Source organism: Oratosquilla oratoria, chromosome 6 (assembly GCF_046742065.1).
Source record: "Oratosquilla oratoria isolate Oo_2021 chromosome 6, ASM4674206v1, whole genome shotgun sequence".
In the NCBI taxonomy this organism is placed as follows: Eukaryota; Metazoa; Arthropoda; class Malacostraca; order Stomatopoda; family Squillidae; genus Oratosquilla; species Oratosquilla oratoria.
Window position 1 is genome coordinate 34,080,570 of NC_134782.1, and position 19,993 is coordinate 34,100,562.

At 37.0% G+C, this 19,993-nt stretch overlaps 1 protein-coding gene across 3 annotated transcripts in view; it reads right to left on the reverse strand.

Annotated features, from left to right (window-relative positions):
* The window catches only part of LOC143026378 (ubiquitin domain-containing protein 2), a 44,769-nt gene that overhangs the window by 13,160 nt on the left and 11,616 nt on the right, over positions 1 to 19,993 (reverse strand). For 2 of the 3 annotated variants that reach the window (XM_076186647.1, XM_076186646.1), the window contains exons 2-3: positions 7,882 to 8,127; positions 7,391 to 7,510 (exon numbers count right to left, since the gene is read on the reverse strand). In XM_076186647.1, coding sequence (XP_076042762.1) covers positions 7,391 to 7,510; positions 7,882 to 8,127 — 366 coding nt within the window. Of the gene's footprint in view, positions 1 to 7,390; positions 7,511 to 7,881; positions 8,128 to 10,326; positions 10,496 to 19,993 lie in introns of all 3 variants that reach the window. The other variant, XM_076186648.1, reaches the window with a different exon arrangement.

Here is a 19,993-nt window from a genome sequence, read left to right on the forward strand (position 1 = left end):
CAACTAAAAATGGTAGAGAAGGGGAACAGTCATGGTTTGTCAGCTCTCCAAGTGAAAAGTTGTACTTGATAGAGTTATATTGGGCCCAGTCTGAAGATTAAGTGCCAGCCTCTCATGGCTGCACCTCCTATTTAAGGTGAGGGGGTTTACAGGTTCTGAAAATGAGCAGCTTTGCTGTCCATCTTGCAGGAACACCACTTGCAAAATCAAAATCAACCTCCCCTCTTTCTTTCACTTCCTTCTTTATACATTCCTGAACTCTCCAACTTTCTCAACTTCCTCATCCTTTCAGCTTCAAAACAGAATTAACTTCCTTTAAATACTGCACATAGAGTCAGTTCCCATTTTCATTCTTTACCTTTACTTTCTACATGTTTTTGTGCTTTTTTTTTGTATTGTCAAGCAGTCTTCTTATTTTCTTCTACACTCACATTTCTCATGCATACTACACAAATGTCAACACCTTAATAAACAAAGAACCCACAGTTCATTGCTCCATGTTCAATTTGACAGTAAAGCTCTTAAAACATAAACACAGAGAAACACTTGACAGCTTTTAACACGCACAGTCCCTGTCCACAGTTCAGACAACACATTAGTACAGTATACAATCATTCACAAGTATGTGTATACAGTGTGTACATTCACAAGTACAGTATACAATCACCCTGGATACCGTCATATTATGCAAATGGACACAGATGTTAGACAATTGTGAAAATAAGTGGTACTGGCATTTACTGGCAAAGCAATACAATCCTATGTCATGCATTGATGACACTACATAAATCTCTAGGCATTTGGTAATGAAAATTACGACAACTAAAAATACATGCAAGATGCACGAGACAACTTTTCTTCAAATTTCAAAATTTAAAATAGCCCTGCAAAAGGCATCTAACAGAATCTTGTGAAACAAATCCACCAGCAAAAATATGTTTAAGGTGAATGAAAAGACAAAATTTAAATGGAGTAAAATCAATGCATGGTACACCATAAACAACAAACAACCAATTGCAAGTACCTGCCTTTTCTTATACTAAATATATATACATACATACCAAAAGGTGTTTTAACCCTTATAAGGCATCCCACACCCATCAAATACTCATGTGGCACCTCTTCTATATTAGTACTTAATGAATGAAGAGTCATCTGTCCCATACCACAGTCTTGGATCAAAGGCTATGTAGCTATACAATGCTTCTATGACAGGCCTGACAGCTGAAGCTGGTTTACCCCCACCACTTCATTATATGGTGATCTCCCCCTCCTCATTCAATCCAAATAACTTACAGAGAAGACAAGAGCATCCTTTTCAGGCTGTGATTTCTTCACACATTTACAACCATTCTCCATTCATTGCAATCTTTTATCCTCACTCTTCTTTACTCAGAAGACATTCCTCTTGCTTCTAGTGTTCTTTTCATCCCATCCATCAACTTTATTTTTTATCTTCTTAAGTTCAATCCACCCTACTCCTATCTATCACCCATTTGTTTCCATTTTATCTTAGCTGATTGTGGAGGAAGATTTATCCCTGTTCCCCACCCACTGCCCAAGTCAGAAGCAATGCAATAAGATTCAGCACATCCACACCAGGGCAAGACACTTAGTTCATTTACACAGTGACCCTTGCTCCTCATCCTCCCGTACAAAAATAGAGAAAACAAGAAGAAAACCCTTCAGACTGCATCATTTTATAGTCCAATCACATTCTCTACTCACACCTATCTCTTGCTCAACAGACATTCCATTTTTATTCAAGATTCCCTTCACCCTATCCATACATTTCATTCTTGTTCTTCCCCTAAAGTTCATTCCATCTGACTCTGCATTCCACAGTCTTTTTCCTTGTCTTTCCTTACTCATCCTTTTTGTCTAAACCATCCAAGTATTCTTTCATTAGCCCTATCTGCTAGCTCCCTTTCCACCCCCGTTCTTCACATCACCTCCTCTTTTCTCACTCTATTCATCCTCATAACCTCCACCATACTTCTCAAACACATTTAAATTTCTCTTTTTCTGACTCCCTTCAATTCCAAGTCTCTGCCCCATACAGTGTCAGACACACGATCACCCCTTCATACAGTCTTCTCATTCCATCCATTCCCTGATACCTATTTCTCATGACACTTTTTATTTGGCCATGAAATTTACTTGTTTCCCTCATCCTAAAGTTTACCTCCACCCCAACTCCAGTCTTTACTAAATGTGACCCAAAATAATACAAATTATCCACTTCCTCTATCCTCTCTCCTTTCAGACATACCTCTAACATACTGCCACCCTCACCCCTTATATATCACATCACCTTGCTTTTATCCAAATTTACTTCCTCCTATCATATACCTTCCCAAACTCCATCACTAGCTGCCTCAGACACTCCTCTAACCAAGCCACAAGTTCAGTGTCATCAGCAAACAGCAACTGGCTCACCTTCCACTTCCCTCCACTCTCTCTAATCCTCTGCCTATCACCTTTGCATCTATCTCCTGTACCACTCCATCCCTCTACACATTAGATAGCCATAATGACATAACATAACCTTGGAACAGCCCCACCTTCACCCTAAACCACTCATGCTCATCATTCCCAATACTAACACCAAACTCTACTACTGGTGTAAAAGCTTTTGACTGCCCTTGACAGCTTTCCCCATATCCCATATATCTGCAATACCTCCCACAATACCTTACTGTCAACCCTGTCACAAACCTTCTTTTAATCCATAAAGGCCCAAAAAACATCCTTACCTTTTGCCAGAAGCTTCTTGCAAATATGCCTTATCACAAAAATTTTATCCAGGCATCCTCTACCTTTCCTAAACCCACACTATTCCTCATCAATTACTCCCTCCATTTCTCTCATAATCCTCTCAATTACCACCCTCCCAACCATACTAAACAAATTGATTCCTCTAAAACTACTACATTCACATCTGTCCTGTTCCTTTGTAAAGCAAAATTATACACACAATACTCCAGTCCTCCAGTACACTCCCCTCCCTTAGGCACATTAAACAACCTCACTAGCCAATCTACAATAACATTTCCTATCTTTGTCAAGCACTCCACATGACATCCAAACCCAGGTGCCTTACCAGCTTTCATCAGTTTCAATGCTTTGTGTAATCAATCTTTCCCTACAGCCTTATCATTCTCCTCTCCCATCACATTCATTCTCCCAGCTCCTCCCACTGCCACAATGAACCCTTATGTAACATCCTACACATTCAACAACTATGAAATAATCTACCCATCTTTCCCTTACTGCCTTCATTTCCATTAGAATCTGTCCATCTGCACCTTTTACATTTTTCTCTACCTGACTCTCCCCCTCACTTTTTTCATTTCTTTCAAAAAAAAAAAATTCTATTCCTTTCCAAAATTTCTGCTCCTCTTTACCTTATGTTTTGCTCCACTCTTCTTGTACCTCTCTTATGCTTACCAAGTTCTATCTTGCAACCAATCACCATACACTTGCTTCTTCTCTTCTACTATCACCTTCACCTCTTCATCTCACTGTTCACTACCCATCTATTTCTTCCCATCCTCCTCATCCCATATACCATCTTTACACAGTTTGTCACTTCCTCTTCAAAATATACCCATTCTTCTTCTTTTCCAACCTCCCCTCTCTCTCTCACCATCTCCCATAAACAAATAAATAAATAATTAAAACTCTACAATCTGTACATCACTAGACACTAACAGACATCAACTCAACTGAAAAATCACTCCCAAGACAAATGCAGACTACACTGGCATGACTGTGTTCAGGTCACCAACCAACATTAAAACAATACCAACACAGAACTGGCCTTACTACAGACAGAACACTTCACTGCCTTACTCTTACCCTCTCCAAACAGTAACAAGCACCACAATTTATTTATCTTTATTCCAAGTGACTTGTGGACATGTGGTTGTGGCCAGTTACCTGGGGGCTTTGGGTCTTCTGTAAGAGATACCCAGGGCAACATATTTATTTACCTTTTTTTTTTTCATTCCACATTTTAATGCCTAGCAAGAAATATTCCATTTTTAGTTTTCATCCATTTTCAAGCAGATTTTTTTTTTACATTTTCAGTATATTCAGATATATTTTTTTTGTGTATAATATCTACCTACATACCTAAAGACTTCTTCCTCCATATATTTTCAGTATGCCCCAACATGGTTTATTATACTTTAATTTGCTTAATAACAATGATGATGATAATAAAATAATAACAATGATAATAATTATAATAATGTTGATGATGATGATGATAGTAATAATAAGAGTAATAATACCAACAAAAAATAATAATAATAATAGGAATGATAATAAGAAGAATGACTAACTTTAACAAGGATACATACATACATATGAAAATGGGCCACTACGAGCATAGCTCCCGTCCTGTAATATACAACTAGGTAAATACATATACCAAAGGGCTTTTTCCCCCCTTAGAGGAGAGGTAGCCAAAGTCAAAAGGCATAATTCCACTCCCACCCTTTTCATTCCCAGCCATTCCATCCCCATTCACCACCTTTTCCTCCCTCCCTCTCATCTTGGCTCCTCCTGAATGATGGGTCATCCCTGCATCTCACCCAATGCCCTGGGTCAGAAGCAATGCAGCAAGACACAGTAGATCCACAGCAAAGCCACTTCATTTAATTGGCAACCACCCTGTCCCCTCATGCAGTAACATTGAAGATGGGGAGAAATCCCTCTGGGCTGCATTAAAATATCATTCACACAACAATAAAAAATTCACACAATGATGATAATAATGATAATTATAATGATGATGATAATAATAGTTGCCTCAAGTTTCAATAAGTAGAAAACTTGCAGCCCCATAGTAGCTGACAACAGTCCTCAGAAATCCCTACTATTCTTGATGGGAAGGTAGTTGTATTGATGTGGGACTCTCTATATCACCTGCTGAAAGTAGTGGGAGAGCAGATGCTACCTCTCCATGTATGAAAAGGTGTAAAAAATACAGTTAAAATTAAAGCAGAAACTGGTTTATCCCACCATGGTGATCCCGTCCTCATCCACTCAAAAAAATATTATGTGAACAGACACATGAACATCCCTTCATGCCACATCATCCTTTTATCCATTCACAATCTCCCTCCATTCACTCCTATCTTTTGTATTCTCTTCCATGCTCCACAGACATCCCTCACATATGCGAGGCCCTGTTTATACTGTCCATTAACCTCATTCTTGACCTTCCTCTCAAGTTCATTCCATCCATTCCTGCTGTTCACACTCATTTTTACAAATTTTTCCTTATTCTTTCCATATACCCTAACCACCTCAGCACTCTTTGATCTATCCTATCTGACAGCTCACCCCTACCATTCTCTACCTCACATCCACATTTCTCACTTTATCCATTCTTGTAACACCTACTATGCCACTCTAATTCTTCACCTCAAATATTTACTCTTCCTTTCTACCTCCCTTAAATTCAGTCTTTCCTCCATATACTGTCACAAGCACAATCACTCCCTCATACAACCTTCTATTTACTTTCATCCCTAAATATCTATTTCTTATTACAATTTTCATTCCACCCAGACATCTACTCATTCCCTCTGTAAGCCACCTCCACATTCACTCCTCTGTTCATTGTCATATGTGATGAACAGAGGTACATGAAATTCCACTTCTTTAGCTTCTCATCCTTCAAAATCACATACAATCTGCTACCTGCATCACTCAGTGTGAGGTTCCTTGGATTGTTCCCAGCAATTGTGGGGCTGCAGGTTTTCCACTTAGTGAAACTCCAGGTAACAACTGATTGATTGATTCCTCTCACACACCCTTCCAAACTCAGTCACCAACTGCTTCAGTCTTTTCTCAGAATCAGTTACACTGCAGTGTCATACACAAGCAACAACTGGCTCACCTCCCACTTCCACCCTCCTTCACCAATTCTAAACATCTTCCCAGGACTTTTGTGTTCACTTATTATTAGCACCCTATCTATATATACATTCAACAACCATAGCAACATCACAATCCTGACACAACCTCACATTCACCTCAAACCATTCACCCTCTACTTTCCTGACTTCTTCACATGCCATGTCATCCGAGTACAAGTCTGATCAACTTAAACACACGTCCTCCATCCCATACATTTGCAATACACTATACAACACTTATCAATAATATCTTATGGCTTCTCAAAGTCAAAGAAAGCCCCCCAAAAAAATCTTAACCGTTGGAGAGAGAAAAAAAAAAAAAAAAAAATGCATACCTGCCTTACTACAAATTATTGACCAATACACCTTCCTCATATAAACCTATCCTGCTCTTCCCCATTTAGCCCCTCCATTCTCCTATTAGCATCTTACTATATTACCCATCAAATAGGTGAAAAAGAAATATGGGAGAACATGATATCTTCATGACAAACTTTGGTTTTCATGTGCCCTAGTTTTTGTACAATTCAGTTTTTGACAACTTTTTTCATCAAAATTTTGTTCCAAGATTTACATTCACTTGGTTTTCAAAAACAGGGACAAAATTTTGATAAAAAAAAAAGTCACTGAAACCAAATCATACAAAAACTTGGGCATACACACACCAAGGTTTGACTGTAATATCACTCCTGTAACTACGACAACAAGTTTCAGTGCTTTAATGTGCAACCATGAGGTGTTGTGAGACAGAATTGTTAATAACTAACCATAACTCACAATAGTAAAAATCCTAACAAGTAGCCACTTAAGAGAGTTGCATAAACTGTTATATTAAGTAATCACCTCGGGCTACAAGAAAAAAAAATTGTGTATGTGCTACAAATTTTTCCCTAGTGTCAGCACTGCATCATATATGCATTAAAGAAACACTACAATTTGATCAAAATTATATTGTGATTACTATGTTGTAACACAAAAACGTGTGTAATATGCTAAGCTAATTGAGTATTTCTGATAATGTGTGACTGATGCAAGTGCTAATCTAAAGTGGAATAAGCCTCTTTACAACATTTTGTAGCATCTTAGAATGGTGGTAACTCGTTCAATTGTGATGCAGCATTACTCTATCAATGGAAAATCAAATGTGCATGTTGAAGAATCAGATACTAGAGGGGTATTCAATGTATTGCTGTTCAAACATCTATCAAGAACAAAGCCATATCAAGAACTGTCACTAGCTAAAAACCCAAACACTAGTATAATAACTTCTCAGACAACAGGTGCTGGTTTTGAAGTAGAAAAATAGTGCAGCACAGGTGCTTTATCAAACATTCTTGCTGTAACTTGAAAGAACCTCTCCACACCATCATGCCCCTAATGATCATGATGCACTGCATCCTTCTGCTACTTTCATCATGACTCCTGACCACACAAACCCTACTCAGAGGGAGGAGTACCTGAGTCATTGCCTGAGTCCTTGTCAGGCGAGTGTTGGATGACGTTGAGGGGAAAGGAAAGGCAATAGACGGGCAGCTGGTAGCGAGTCCCTAGTTCATCGTAGCAGTCCGTTAAGGAACCTGGACAGTAAATGCAAAGGTTGAGATGTTGGGGAACTGCTAGACCTGGGCCTCCTTGGTAAACAACTTAAGTTAACTTTGCTCTTTTTTTTTTTTTCTTTTTTTTTCTGAAATTTTGTCGATTCAATACCTGCTATGATCAACTTTATAGACCTTTACTTCATTTTAACAAAAAAAAATTTGACTTTATAATTTGTTCTTTATAAATGTTGTTTACAATCACAAATTCAGATCTTTCCTTAAAGGCTTCTACTGTATAGAAGATTATGGATTACTTTATCAAAGAAACATATCAAGAGATACAAATGACAACGAAAATGAATGGTATGAAAGAAACCCCCAAGAAGAAACGTCGCTGACCCCTAGCTCACCATTAGGGAGTGTAATGTTTGCACTATCAACAATTGCTTGCGCCATATCATAATCTTGGTTCTCAATGGCCCCAGCAGCAGCCTTTAGTGCATCCCAGATTTCCCGCCGCCCCTCGAAGGCTGGAGCTGTGTCCCAGAATTCGTCCCTCTTGCTGCGCACCTGCCCCTCCGTCAAGGGCATGTCCGACTTCCACCGAAGTTTTTCGTGCCGAAGAGGAACATTCTTGCCGATAGATAGTCCACCGCCTACACGAGGGCAAGGGCCAAAGTATTTAGTGCAGCCATTTGCCATATGGAACATACTTGATATCTTAAATAGGTTTTAACAATAAAATATAAGCTTTACATAGTCATAATGATGTAACTAGTTTCTTAGAAAAGTACTAGTGCTTATTTCAAGTGTAAATTTATATATGATTTAAAAAAATAGAAAAAGAAAGTTTTTCATCAAAACAATGTAATATTTGGAGCACTGGTCATCAATGCAGGCAAGAATGGTTGAACTTGTAATTTGTAATACATTTCCTAGTACAAAGTGCATCAGTCTTGAATGGTAAATGAAGCAAGTGTTGCAATATGGCCTTATAACATCTTATGTTCTGAATACAGTCATAATGCTGTACAAATTAATGTACAGAACATTTCCCTGACACAGCAATAAGCATCATGCAGGTTTTACCTTTATCCTGCCTACTGTAAACTTCTTAATATCACAACACATCATGACACCAAAATAAGAAAAACTACTAAAAATAATAAGTATGTGCTATAAGATTTATAATTCCCATAACATATTCTAAAAATGATCCAAACACTGATATTTACAATCATATTTCCAGTGCACAGGTTGAAATTTCCAAACTCGAACGTCTAAGCACTGTTATGGCCTTAACCTCTGCATGCAGGAACCTTTACCCAATACTTAGTAAATGATCCAGTTCTTGCTTATTACAACATAATTTGTTGACCAGCTGGTTGTGGTGCCACTCATGCATGATGCTATTGTTCCCACCATTGTCCCATGTCACCCATTTTCCATGCTGGCTTATGTATTCACCTAACTATAACTTAATTGTAACATAAAGAAAAGGAGCTACATTCCAGGGGTACCTTTTCTTTTTTCTCTTCCAATCAAACATGGTATTAATTTATTGTTTTAGATAGGATTATATCTTCTTTTGTGTTACTCCATGAGTTGATACATCTGTATGGAAAACAGTTTCTTGATATCATTCAAATATGTTGCTTTTTTCTTCCATGACCTCACACTGAAATTGTGTTATTTCTTTTCATTCTTTTAATGATGGCAGACCAAATGTATCTATCTCTCAACATATGGTTTATCTGCTAGCCTGAGGATTAATCTGAGTTGTTATTGTATTTTTTCAATCTGCTTTAGTTCTTTTATCTCATACAGAGAGCACCACTGTTGCATTTCCTAATCTGAGGCTTTCCATTGGATCCACCAATTCCTTGTGAAAATATAATTTAATGTTCATCAAAAGTCTGTATGATTCACTCACAATCTTGCTGTGAGGTTTGTCTGTGATAAAAATACTTTTTTTTTTTTGCTTCACATCCTGTCAAATAAATCATTAGTCTCTTTGTACTTCTGACCATTTCCAATATTCTCCATTTTTTGGTATTCAATTTAATTTTCTATATTTTACTCCACCCATATATTCTATCTACATCTTTTGATAATTTGCAGTTATCTTAATCTTGTTCTCCTCATGATCTTTGTGTCATTTGCAAACATGTTTGTGCAGTTTATCATTCTTACCATCACAATAATTTAACAGGTTTAATACAGCGGCAAACTCTTATACAATCAAGTTTTGTCCCATGAATGCTTATCACATGGCAACTAATCATATAACAATCAACATATCCAGAATAAAATAAATTTCCACACTCAAAACATTAAAAATCCAGAAAAAAATATTTGCTGTAATATGTGGTTGAAGATAATAATAACTAATACACAAATACAAACATATACCAAGGGTTTTTCCCCTTTATACAGGAGATAGCCCAAGACAAAAGGCACAAATCCACCCCCACCATTTCATCCCCACACACTCCACTCTCATTCACCATCCCTCACTTTTCTTGGCTCCATTGCCCTGGGCCAGAAGCAATACAACATGGCACAGTATATCCACAGCAAGGCTGCTTCATTTAATAGGTGAGCCCCCCTATCCACCCCTTCATACAGAAAAAGAGATCCCTTTCAGTTGCACTCCTTCCATGCATCACAGCATCATCCATATACAGGTAGTTCTCGATATATGCGACTTCGATATATGCGAATTCGCGTATATGCGATTCAAGAATTTGCACCACTTTTCGATATGTGCGGGGATATATTCGAAGATATGCGATTTGACCTAAAAAAAAAAAAATAATAAAAATAGTCGCGGCCGATTATTTTTTTCAAAATACCTATTATATATTTGAAGTTGGTGCGCATAAAGCCGTGTGGTAATACTGGCTGCATCAGCTAGGTAGAGCTGGCATCACTGCGGCGTTATCACAACAACAACACCGGCAGCTGTACAGACGGCATCGTCTTAGGCATCCTTCCTGTTTCATAGGCCAAACCATTGTCTTTCTGCAGGTAATTAAGCTTTTTTGATACACAAATTAATTATTTTTTTCACAAACAAATTAATTTTTGATACTTATTTCTGCCCCAATTAATTTCGTCAATTTTCACTTTCTGCAAGAATTATCGTTTATTCTCCGCACTGTGTATCTCCAGAGCACATCAACAGTCAGTTTAAGCATAGCAAGCAGTCTGAAATGTGAATTGTAAACAGACTGATTTTTCAAACAGCTGAAGAAAATACGCTTGGCGAAATAAGTGATGTTTACGGTAGCGTCTTTTCCCGAGGTTAATACTTACATGTCAGAGAGTGTTAATGTTGCAGAATATCATGCTCGCTTTGCTCACTCACTCTGTTCTATAACCCTCCTATTATGTTTTCAGGATCAGCGCAATCCGAGTTGAGAACGTATCCCCCTTTTTCCCATAGGTTCAATAGTTCGAGAACTACCTGTACAACCATTCTCCACTCACCCCTGTCTCCTGTCTTCTCCCGTCCTTCCTCAACAGACATCCCCCTCTTTCTCATCACCCCTTTTACTCCAGCCATACATCTCATCCTTGGTCACCCCCTCATGTTCACTCCATCTATCTCTGCCTTCCACACTTCTGTTACTAATCTTTCTTCACTCATTCTTTCCAGGTGTCCACACCATCCCAATATTCTTTCATCAATCCTATCTCTCTTCCTCGCCTCTTTCTCACTCTATCCAGCCTAGTAACCCCTACCATACTTCTCAGACATTTCATCTCAAACACATTTAAACTCTTCCGCTCTTATGTTCCATGTTTCTGTCCCATGCATTGCTGTCGGCACAATCATCCCTTCATACAATCTCCTCTTAGCATCCATTCCCAAATGGCTATTTCTCATATTTTTCAATCTCCCTAGGAAATTACTTGCTACTCTCAATTTACATTCTACCTCCACCTCCACCCTTCCTTTTCCTGCCACATGCGACCCCAAGTGTCTAAAGCTATCTACTTCTTCCAGCCTCTCTACCTTAATATCACTTCCAAATTGCTGCTATCCTACCCCATATATCTGCAAAACCTCCCACAGTGCTTTCCTGTCTACCCTGTCATAAGCTTTTTCCAAGTCCATAAAGGCCTTAAAAACATTATTTTTTCCTAAAGCTTTCTCACATATCTGTCTTACCACAAAAATCTGATCCATACAACCTCTACCTTTCCTAAACCCACACTGTTCCTCACCAATTACTCCCTCTGTTCCTCTCCTAATTCTCTCAATCGAAACCCTCCCATAATAATCCTTCCCAACTACACTCAACAAACTAATCCCTCTGGAAGTACTACACTCACATTTGTCCCTTTTTCCCTTTTAAAGTGGAAGTATACAGGCACTCCTCCAGTCCTCTGGCACTCTACCCTCTTTTAGACAAACATTAAACCTCACCAGCCAAATCACCATCACTGTACCTCCCTTTTTAAGACACTTCACAAGACACCCATCTATCCCAGGTGCCATACTTGCTTTCATCATTTTAATAACTGCTTTCACATCATCTTTACTTATTTCTCCCGATTTTCCTCATCCATCACTATTATTTTTTAGTGCTTCCCACTGCAACTACCTTTCCCTTCCTATCTTCCTTCACATTTAGCAACTCCCTACAACACTGCCCCTCTTACCACTGTCTTTTCCATTATCATCTCTCCATCTGCACCTTTTACCTTTTCTTCTGTACTTGATTTGTCTCCCTTTTCTCCTTTCAAAAAATATTTTTATTACTTTCAATATATTGTCATACTCTTCTCCAATTTCACACCTGCCCTCCTTTTTCCCTCCTTTACCTTATATTTTTCTTTTTTTTCTTTGTACCTCTCATATCAATAATTGATAATTAATAATTGATAAATATAATAAATATTAGTTCCTTTAAGTGATCAAATATGTAGAGCACTTTTTGAAGGCTACATTTTTGCAGATATATTAAAATACAACCATTACAGAAGCAAAAGAGGATAAACATTTGGGAGTGTTAATAAAAGACAAACTGTCACCTGACAGACATATCAGCAGGATTTTGAAAGAGACATATGGACTACTGCAGACCAAAGTGGTGTTTCACTATATGGATGAAGAGATGGTGAAAAAACTCATTGAAACCCTGCTATGTCCAAGACTGGAATATGTGTCAGTAGTATGGTCCCCACACAGAGTGAATGATATAAGCAAGATCAAGAGAATACAAAGAGCAGCAATCACAATGGTCCCCAGCCTGACAGATAAACCATACGAGGAAAGACTAATAGCACTGGGTCTGCCAACTTTAGAAGTCTGAAGAGAAAGAAGTGATATGATTACAGTATTCAGGTCACTAAAAGGGATAGATTGCATTGACAGAAGAGACCTGATTAAAGATGGGAGGGCTTTAAGAGTTCATGGAAGTAAATTAAGAAAGACCACATGTTGAAAGGATGTGAAGTAATACAGTTTTTCATATGGATGCATAGATACTTGGAATACTTTAGGAAGTGACATAGCCCAAGCTCAAACAATACACGAGTTAAAATCTAAATATAATTGGAAATCGAGGATATAGATTAAGTTGGAACTGTACATGAATTTGTGTCTAGATATGATAAAGAAATACAGATTAGGAGAGAGGACCCAGTAACTGCTACTCTTTTCCTGTATACTACAATTAGATAAATACTATTTCTATCACAATTTTATTTCATGTCATGAACTCCTCACAAAGAGGGCAAGGATGGTGCTCCCTTATAGAAGGCTTTTTGGAGTAAGAAATTTAAAGAAGCAATGCCCTTACTACGAACTCATTTGTTGCCAGGCAGCCTCACTCTCTCTACCTCATGCCCAAGCAGTGATGCTCCAAACCAATGGACCATGGAGTATCCTACATTTCTTTTCATATTTTAGAATATTTTGTTTGTTCCATCAAAGAAAAATTTATAACTGATGGAATGATTAGACAAAATGGGTAACACCATTATCTAAAAAAAGAAATTACAAAAGTTTCTATAACATAAGCATATGGGATGCTGGATAGAGATCAGCATAGTAGAAAAACTGGATGATAAACAAAGGATGAGAAACAATAGGAGAGGATATTCATTAAATAAATTCTACTCTATGTTGCTTTTCTCAAGAGCATTTTCCTTCAACATCTGAGAGAAGACATGATTTATGAAGTCAATTTTTTTTAGATTTATATGACATTCCTATAGTACACATCACTCAGCATTCTTTTATAAATGAAGACTAGTCACCACTCAAAAAAGTATGCTGGGTGACACTTTAGCATGCAGTCTACCACAGTATCCATAGTCTATGCTGTGAAATGACCTTTCATGGTATAATCTTAACTTGAGTGCTCCTGAGATAGTCAATATAGGTTAGGTTAGGTAGGCCACATATTATAGGTTAGGTTAGGTAGGCCACATGTTAAAGTGTAAAAGTGCAGGTAGACCACACACTAAAGTGTAAATGACCTGGTAGACCACATGCTAAGGTAGCACCAAATGGTGATTACTTTTAACTTCTACTATCTATGTTCTGCTACCCTCTTTAAATGTCTTTTAGACATCTAACCTCAACTCTTCAGTGATACTGTCCCAAGGATTGAAGTGTTGGTTACTGTTTAGAAAAAATAAATACAATTAAATAAAATTATAAAGAATAAACAAATGAAATAAAAATTATTAATCCTAACTCAAACTTGTCTTTTTATTTTTGGTGAAAGCAAATTCAGTAGGTGCTTCAACAGATTCAAACTTACAATGTTTTTTAATGTTCTTCAAAATTCACTGTGATGCTCCTCTTGATTATCTAATTACTGGAAATTGTATGACAACAATGTTCATTAAAAAAAAAACATGAACAAATATGACTTGCCGACTACTACACACACTATTTAATCATCATATGACCAATACCTGCCTATTCCTGTGTTATGGATTTCAGTTAAATACAGTCTCCTCACTACTGCAGATTCATGTGTGCCATTTTCTCAAATGAAAATAGTTGTGTTATGTTAACAAAAGAGAAGTAAAACATAAGATAAAGGAAGCAAAAAGGAGGGCAGATGTATAATGGGGGAAGAGTATGACAGAACATTTTGAAAGTAATAAAAAGATGTATGGAAGGAAATTAAGAGAGGAAGGGGAGGTAAATCAAGTAAAGAAGAAAAAGTAAAAGGTGCGGATGGAGAGATGATAACAGAAGAGGCAGTGGTATGGGGAAGATGGTCAGAGTATTTTAGGGAGTTGCTAATTGTGGCAGGTGAGGAGGAGAGCAGGAGTGGAAAAGGAGTTGGAAGATAGGGCTGAAAGAGTGTTGGGATGATTGGGGCATGTGTAAAGAATGAGTGTAGAAAGATTAGTAAAAGAAGTGTGGAAGGCAGAGGTGGATGGAGTGAACAGAAAGGGGCGACCAAGAATGAGATGAATGGATGGGGTAAAAGGGGCGTTCAGAAAGATGGGGATGTCTGTTGAGGAAAACTGATTTGAAGATTTTTCATTATTTCAGCTTTTAATTTAAACATTTCTCTGATGCAACTCAGTTTACCAATGATAAAATTATAAAACAGTTTAGGTATGTTTAGATGTGCAGCCCCAAGGGGCTACCAATTGGTGTTCAGACTGTACCCATAATATCTTATCTAATTTCACTGATTTTCCTCCTTTTTCAAACTAATGCTGACAACCAGGACTGCTACTATTTTCAGTCAAATCAAAGATACAGAAAATGGTCCACAGTTTCTTTCCAGAGAATTCTATGGGACAGTTTGAGGACTATGGTCAGTCATTGTCTGGCTGAAGGTTTCCAGTCAGTGAAACCTGTGGCAACAATTAATATCATTACATTTTTCAAAATTCCTTTCTTCCTCTCTTTGGATTCTTATGTATATCAAATTCTACCTCTCTTACATACTTCATTCTACCATTTTCTTGTGGTTTTTATTTTCTCCAAGCCACATATATGACTGGTGGTAGGTTGTTAAAAGTATTCAAGCAGTATGATGCTGGGTTGTGCTTTTGATGAATTCAGTTGGTTGTGCTGTGTAATGTGGCTGTAAGGATGAATGGGTTTCAGGGCTCTTTGTAACATTGTGTGAACATAAACAATATCAACAGAATAAAAACACCTGCAACCAATCTAGTTGTTGTTGTTGTTGTTGTCGTTCCCTAGACTGTCTGTCCGAGCAGTCCCGTCTCCCCAAGGAATGCCATAGCCGAAACTGGGTTTTCCCACAAATCCTTTATAGAGTGTATGTTGTGTTGTTTGCGTGCATGATTGTGTATAATGCAGTCTTCCATTATGTGTTGTATGGTATGGGGTGGAGTGTTACATCCTGGGCAGCTGTTCACAACGCGGTCATCCAGCCTCTTCTGGTAGCTTAGAAGTGCTGGGTGGTGACCGCACCGCAGTCTGGCCAAGTGGACTCTGTCCTTTCGTGGGAGAGAGGATTCAGAAGGGTGGATATCAGGGGGTCTGGCATGCAGCAGTGTGTTGTCTTTCAGTGTGTTAATGGAGCGGTGAGTGATATGATTATGAATATGTTTCCGGAGGCTGGTATTTGGTGGTTGTGGAGGAAGAGAAGAGAGTATCTGTGCGTGATAAAGGTCTTTGGGTGTTGTTTTAATGTTTCTTGGTGTGTGTGGGTGTTCTGCTATGTAGTGTAGCGGGTGTAATGTGTTTGTGGTGGCTGCGGCAAGTGTTTGTGTGCCTCATGTCGACCTTTATAGGTCAGATATCAAGACTTCCATAACTTTTTGTATTTACAGTTTAATGTACATAAAAAAAACATACTGACAGTATTCTATATAATTCCACCATCTACATCTTATCAAATTTGGCAAAAAACAGTTTTGTCTTCATTTTGTTGCGTTGTCTGCTATTCGAAACATTCCGCCCGTGCGCTTCGGGAAAGGTTCGGGGAATTCCGCGTTCGTGACGTCACAGTTGCCAAACAAACAATGTTGTTATTCTGAATATCTAGACTTCGGAAAAGTGGTATGTGAGGCGCAATTAAAAGTGAATTTTCTGAATAAATTCTTCTGTAATAGGTAAAAACTTTATTTGTATGCTTTTAAAAAGTACTTTTTCGATGATTTTTAGTGAATGGTATATCTGTTGATATCTGACCTTTAACTAAATGTATGAAATTAGCAGTTGCTGACAAGTTTATAAAAATAAAAACCATGCAAGAATGGAGCCTTTAATCAAACGAGGTTTTGCTTGTTACAGCTGTAACAAGTAAAATAGTTGGAGAAACCTACAATTTATTGAGGTCAATAAAAGTGGCATTTGCCTATTTGGATGAGGAAATGATAAAAAATTTAACTACACTAATAAGACCAAAACTCAAGTATGCAGCAACACTATGGACACCCAGTACCAAAAAGAATATAAAAAAATTAGAAAGTATACAAAAAGCAACATCAAAACTGGCACTAACTCTTTCCAAAATGACATTTGAACAAAGCCTGTCCAAATTGGAATTACCAACTCTGGAACAAAGAAGGGAAAGAGGAGACCTAGTAACTATCTATAGAATTATGAAGGGAATGGAAATCTTAGATAAGAATGATTTATTGAAATGGGACATGAAATGGGACATGAAAAGAAACTAAAAAAAGATAATTACAGAAGAGATTTGAAAAAAATAGCTTGCTACACAGATGGATAATTGGAACAAATTAGACAAAGAAACAGTGTGTGCAAACACCATTCAAGATTGAGAAAAAACTTGATGCTGAGAGATACAAAGACGGGTCACCACAAGCATAGCTCCCTTCCCGTATAATACAACTAAGTAAATACACACAAGATCGGAGAAAGAATAGCTTCCCACACAAAGTGCTGGATACCTGGAATAACTTAGAAAAAGAAACAGTGTGTGCAAATACTATTCAAGATTTTAAGAAAAAAATTGATGCTGAAAGATACAAAGACGGGTCACCACGAGAATAGCTCCCTTCCTGTATAATACAACTAGGTAAATACTATAGGCTCTGTCCTAACATGGTGTTTATTTTGATATATTTAGTTAAATACAATTAGGATATATTGCATAATGGTAGGTTAAATGGAGGAATGAGTGTATATAAATGATATAGACCATGGACTAAAATCTACTGTTTCCAAATTTGCTGATGATACAAAAATGTGCGGAGTGGCAAATGATCACTCAAACCAATTAGATATTCAAGAAGATTTAGATCAATTACAGCAATGGTCTGAAAAGTGGCTAATGAAATTTAACACAAGTAAATGCAAGGTAATGCACATAGGTAAAAATAACAGTAAGTACGATTACAAGTTATTTGGAAATTCGTTAACAAATGTGGATAGTGAAAAAGATCTCGGCGTAATTATCAGTAATGACCTCAAATCATCCAAGCAGTGTATTTCAGCCTCTGAGAAAGCAAATAAGATTCTGGGACTGATTGTGCAATCTTTTGATTTCAAAAGTCCATCACTCATTAACAAGCTATATAAATCGTTAGTTCGTCCACATTTGGAATATGCTGTTTCCGTATGGTCACCGAATCTCATTAAAGACATTGACAGACTGGAAAAAGTACAACAGCGAGCCACAAAACTGATTCCAAATATCAAAAATAAATCATATGAAAATCGACTAAAGCACATGAATCTGTTTTCCCTAAAAAAGCGTAGACTCAGAGGTGACTTGATACAGGTCTTTAAGATTTTAAAGGGAATTGACAACATCAAAAGTGACCAAATTTTCACATTGAATGAGAATCAGACAAGAAACAATGGTCTCAAACTGTCCGGAAATAGATTCAATTTGGAAGTAGGTAGAAACAACTTTGCCAACCGTGTAATTAATGAATGGAATAAACTTCCTGCACAGGTAGTGCAATGTAGTTCAGTTTGAAGCTTTAAGAATCATTTAGATAAATACCTAAGTAAGATGCTGTAATGATTATAATTTATGTTATATTATTTGTTTTTGTTTTGTTATCATTTGTCTGTCTGATTTTCATTTATTATTAGTTATATGTCAATTTATTATCATTTACTATTTACCTGTTTGTTTATTATTTTAACAATACCTATGCATTTATTTATTTTATTTGTTATTTACATTATATATAGTTTTTATTTATTATTTTATTATTAATATGATTTTTTTTTTTGCATCCGACCTAGATATGGATCAAAAGGTCTCCTGTCGGCGTGCTCCGCCTTTGTAATCCTTTGTAATCCTTACTCAAAGTCAGTAAAATCCTTTACTAAGGTCAGCACTCGTACAAGTGATGCAGAGCTTGGAAGCTTCAACCTGTACTGAACTATGATGTACTGTGCTATACTGACAATGATGATAATTCAATACTGAAACCTCATAAGATATCAAGATAGGTCCTTTAATTTAATAGTTTCAACAAACCGCCCTCTTAATGGTTCCATTTCATTCAACACTGGTAATGTACATGTACAAAAATTAACAATGAAATATAATCAAAATCATATGCAATCTATATAAGAATTAAAACAAGAACCAATATGATCCTACAAGAAGAAAACTGTACACAGCTTACGAGTATAACATGATATTTGGTCAAATTATAGAAAAACATGTTTATAAATTAAATATATATCAAAGAAAAAAATAAACTTGCATTAATTGTGCATATGGGCCACAAAATAATAAAGGATGTAAAAAAAAAACTAAATCTAATAGATATGAGTAAGATTCCTATGACGGAAATTATATACAAAAGTTTGTAATGCAATCGTGATATGAAAAATGAAATAAAGAGAATTTTATATGCAGGAGGATCTTCCCTGAGCTCAATAAAACAACCTGGTGGCAGGTAGAATAAACACAACTGCATTTGTAAACAGAGTAAAATGTTGAGGAAGACAGGACCAAAAAGCCATTAACACTTTTGCTGTGGTGATGGTTTTCCTCACATGAATCTGTTCACCTAGCAGAAACTAGAATAAGCAACTAAAGTCATGATATGTAGAGAGTTAATATACTTGAAAGACTCGTGAAAAAAATGCAGAAAGTTAAAAATTACTACAAATTCTCTTTAAAAAAAAGGCAAAAAGTACAAATTTTACAAATTCCAAGTCAAGTGCCAGTACATGAGAATGGTGTTCAAAATTCCCATTTGGAAAGAGTTCAAGTCATAGATAAAAGGGGGAAATAGTCATACAAAAGTGATAAAATATTAAATATTAGCAACAAAAATAAGTAAAATAGTAAAGTAAAGGTAAAAGTATAAGGGAAGAGGATGACAGCAAATTGGGAGTGAATATTAAGGAACAGAGCCTGGATGAAATGGATAGCTTTAGATACTTGGGGACAAATGTGGCGGGAAAGGGAGGAGTGGAAGTGGAGGTAGAATGTAGATTGAGAGAAGCAAGTAAATGCCTTGGGGGATTAAAGTGTGCAACAAGAAATAGATATTTGGGAATGGATGTTAAGAGGAGATTGTATTTACCTAGTTGTGTTATATGGGAAGGGGAGCTATGCTCAT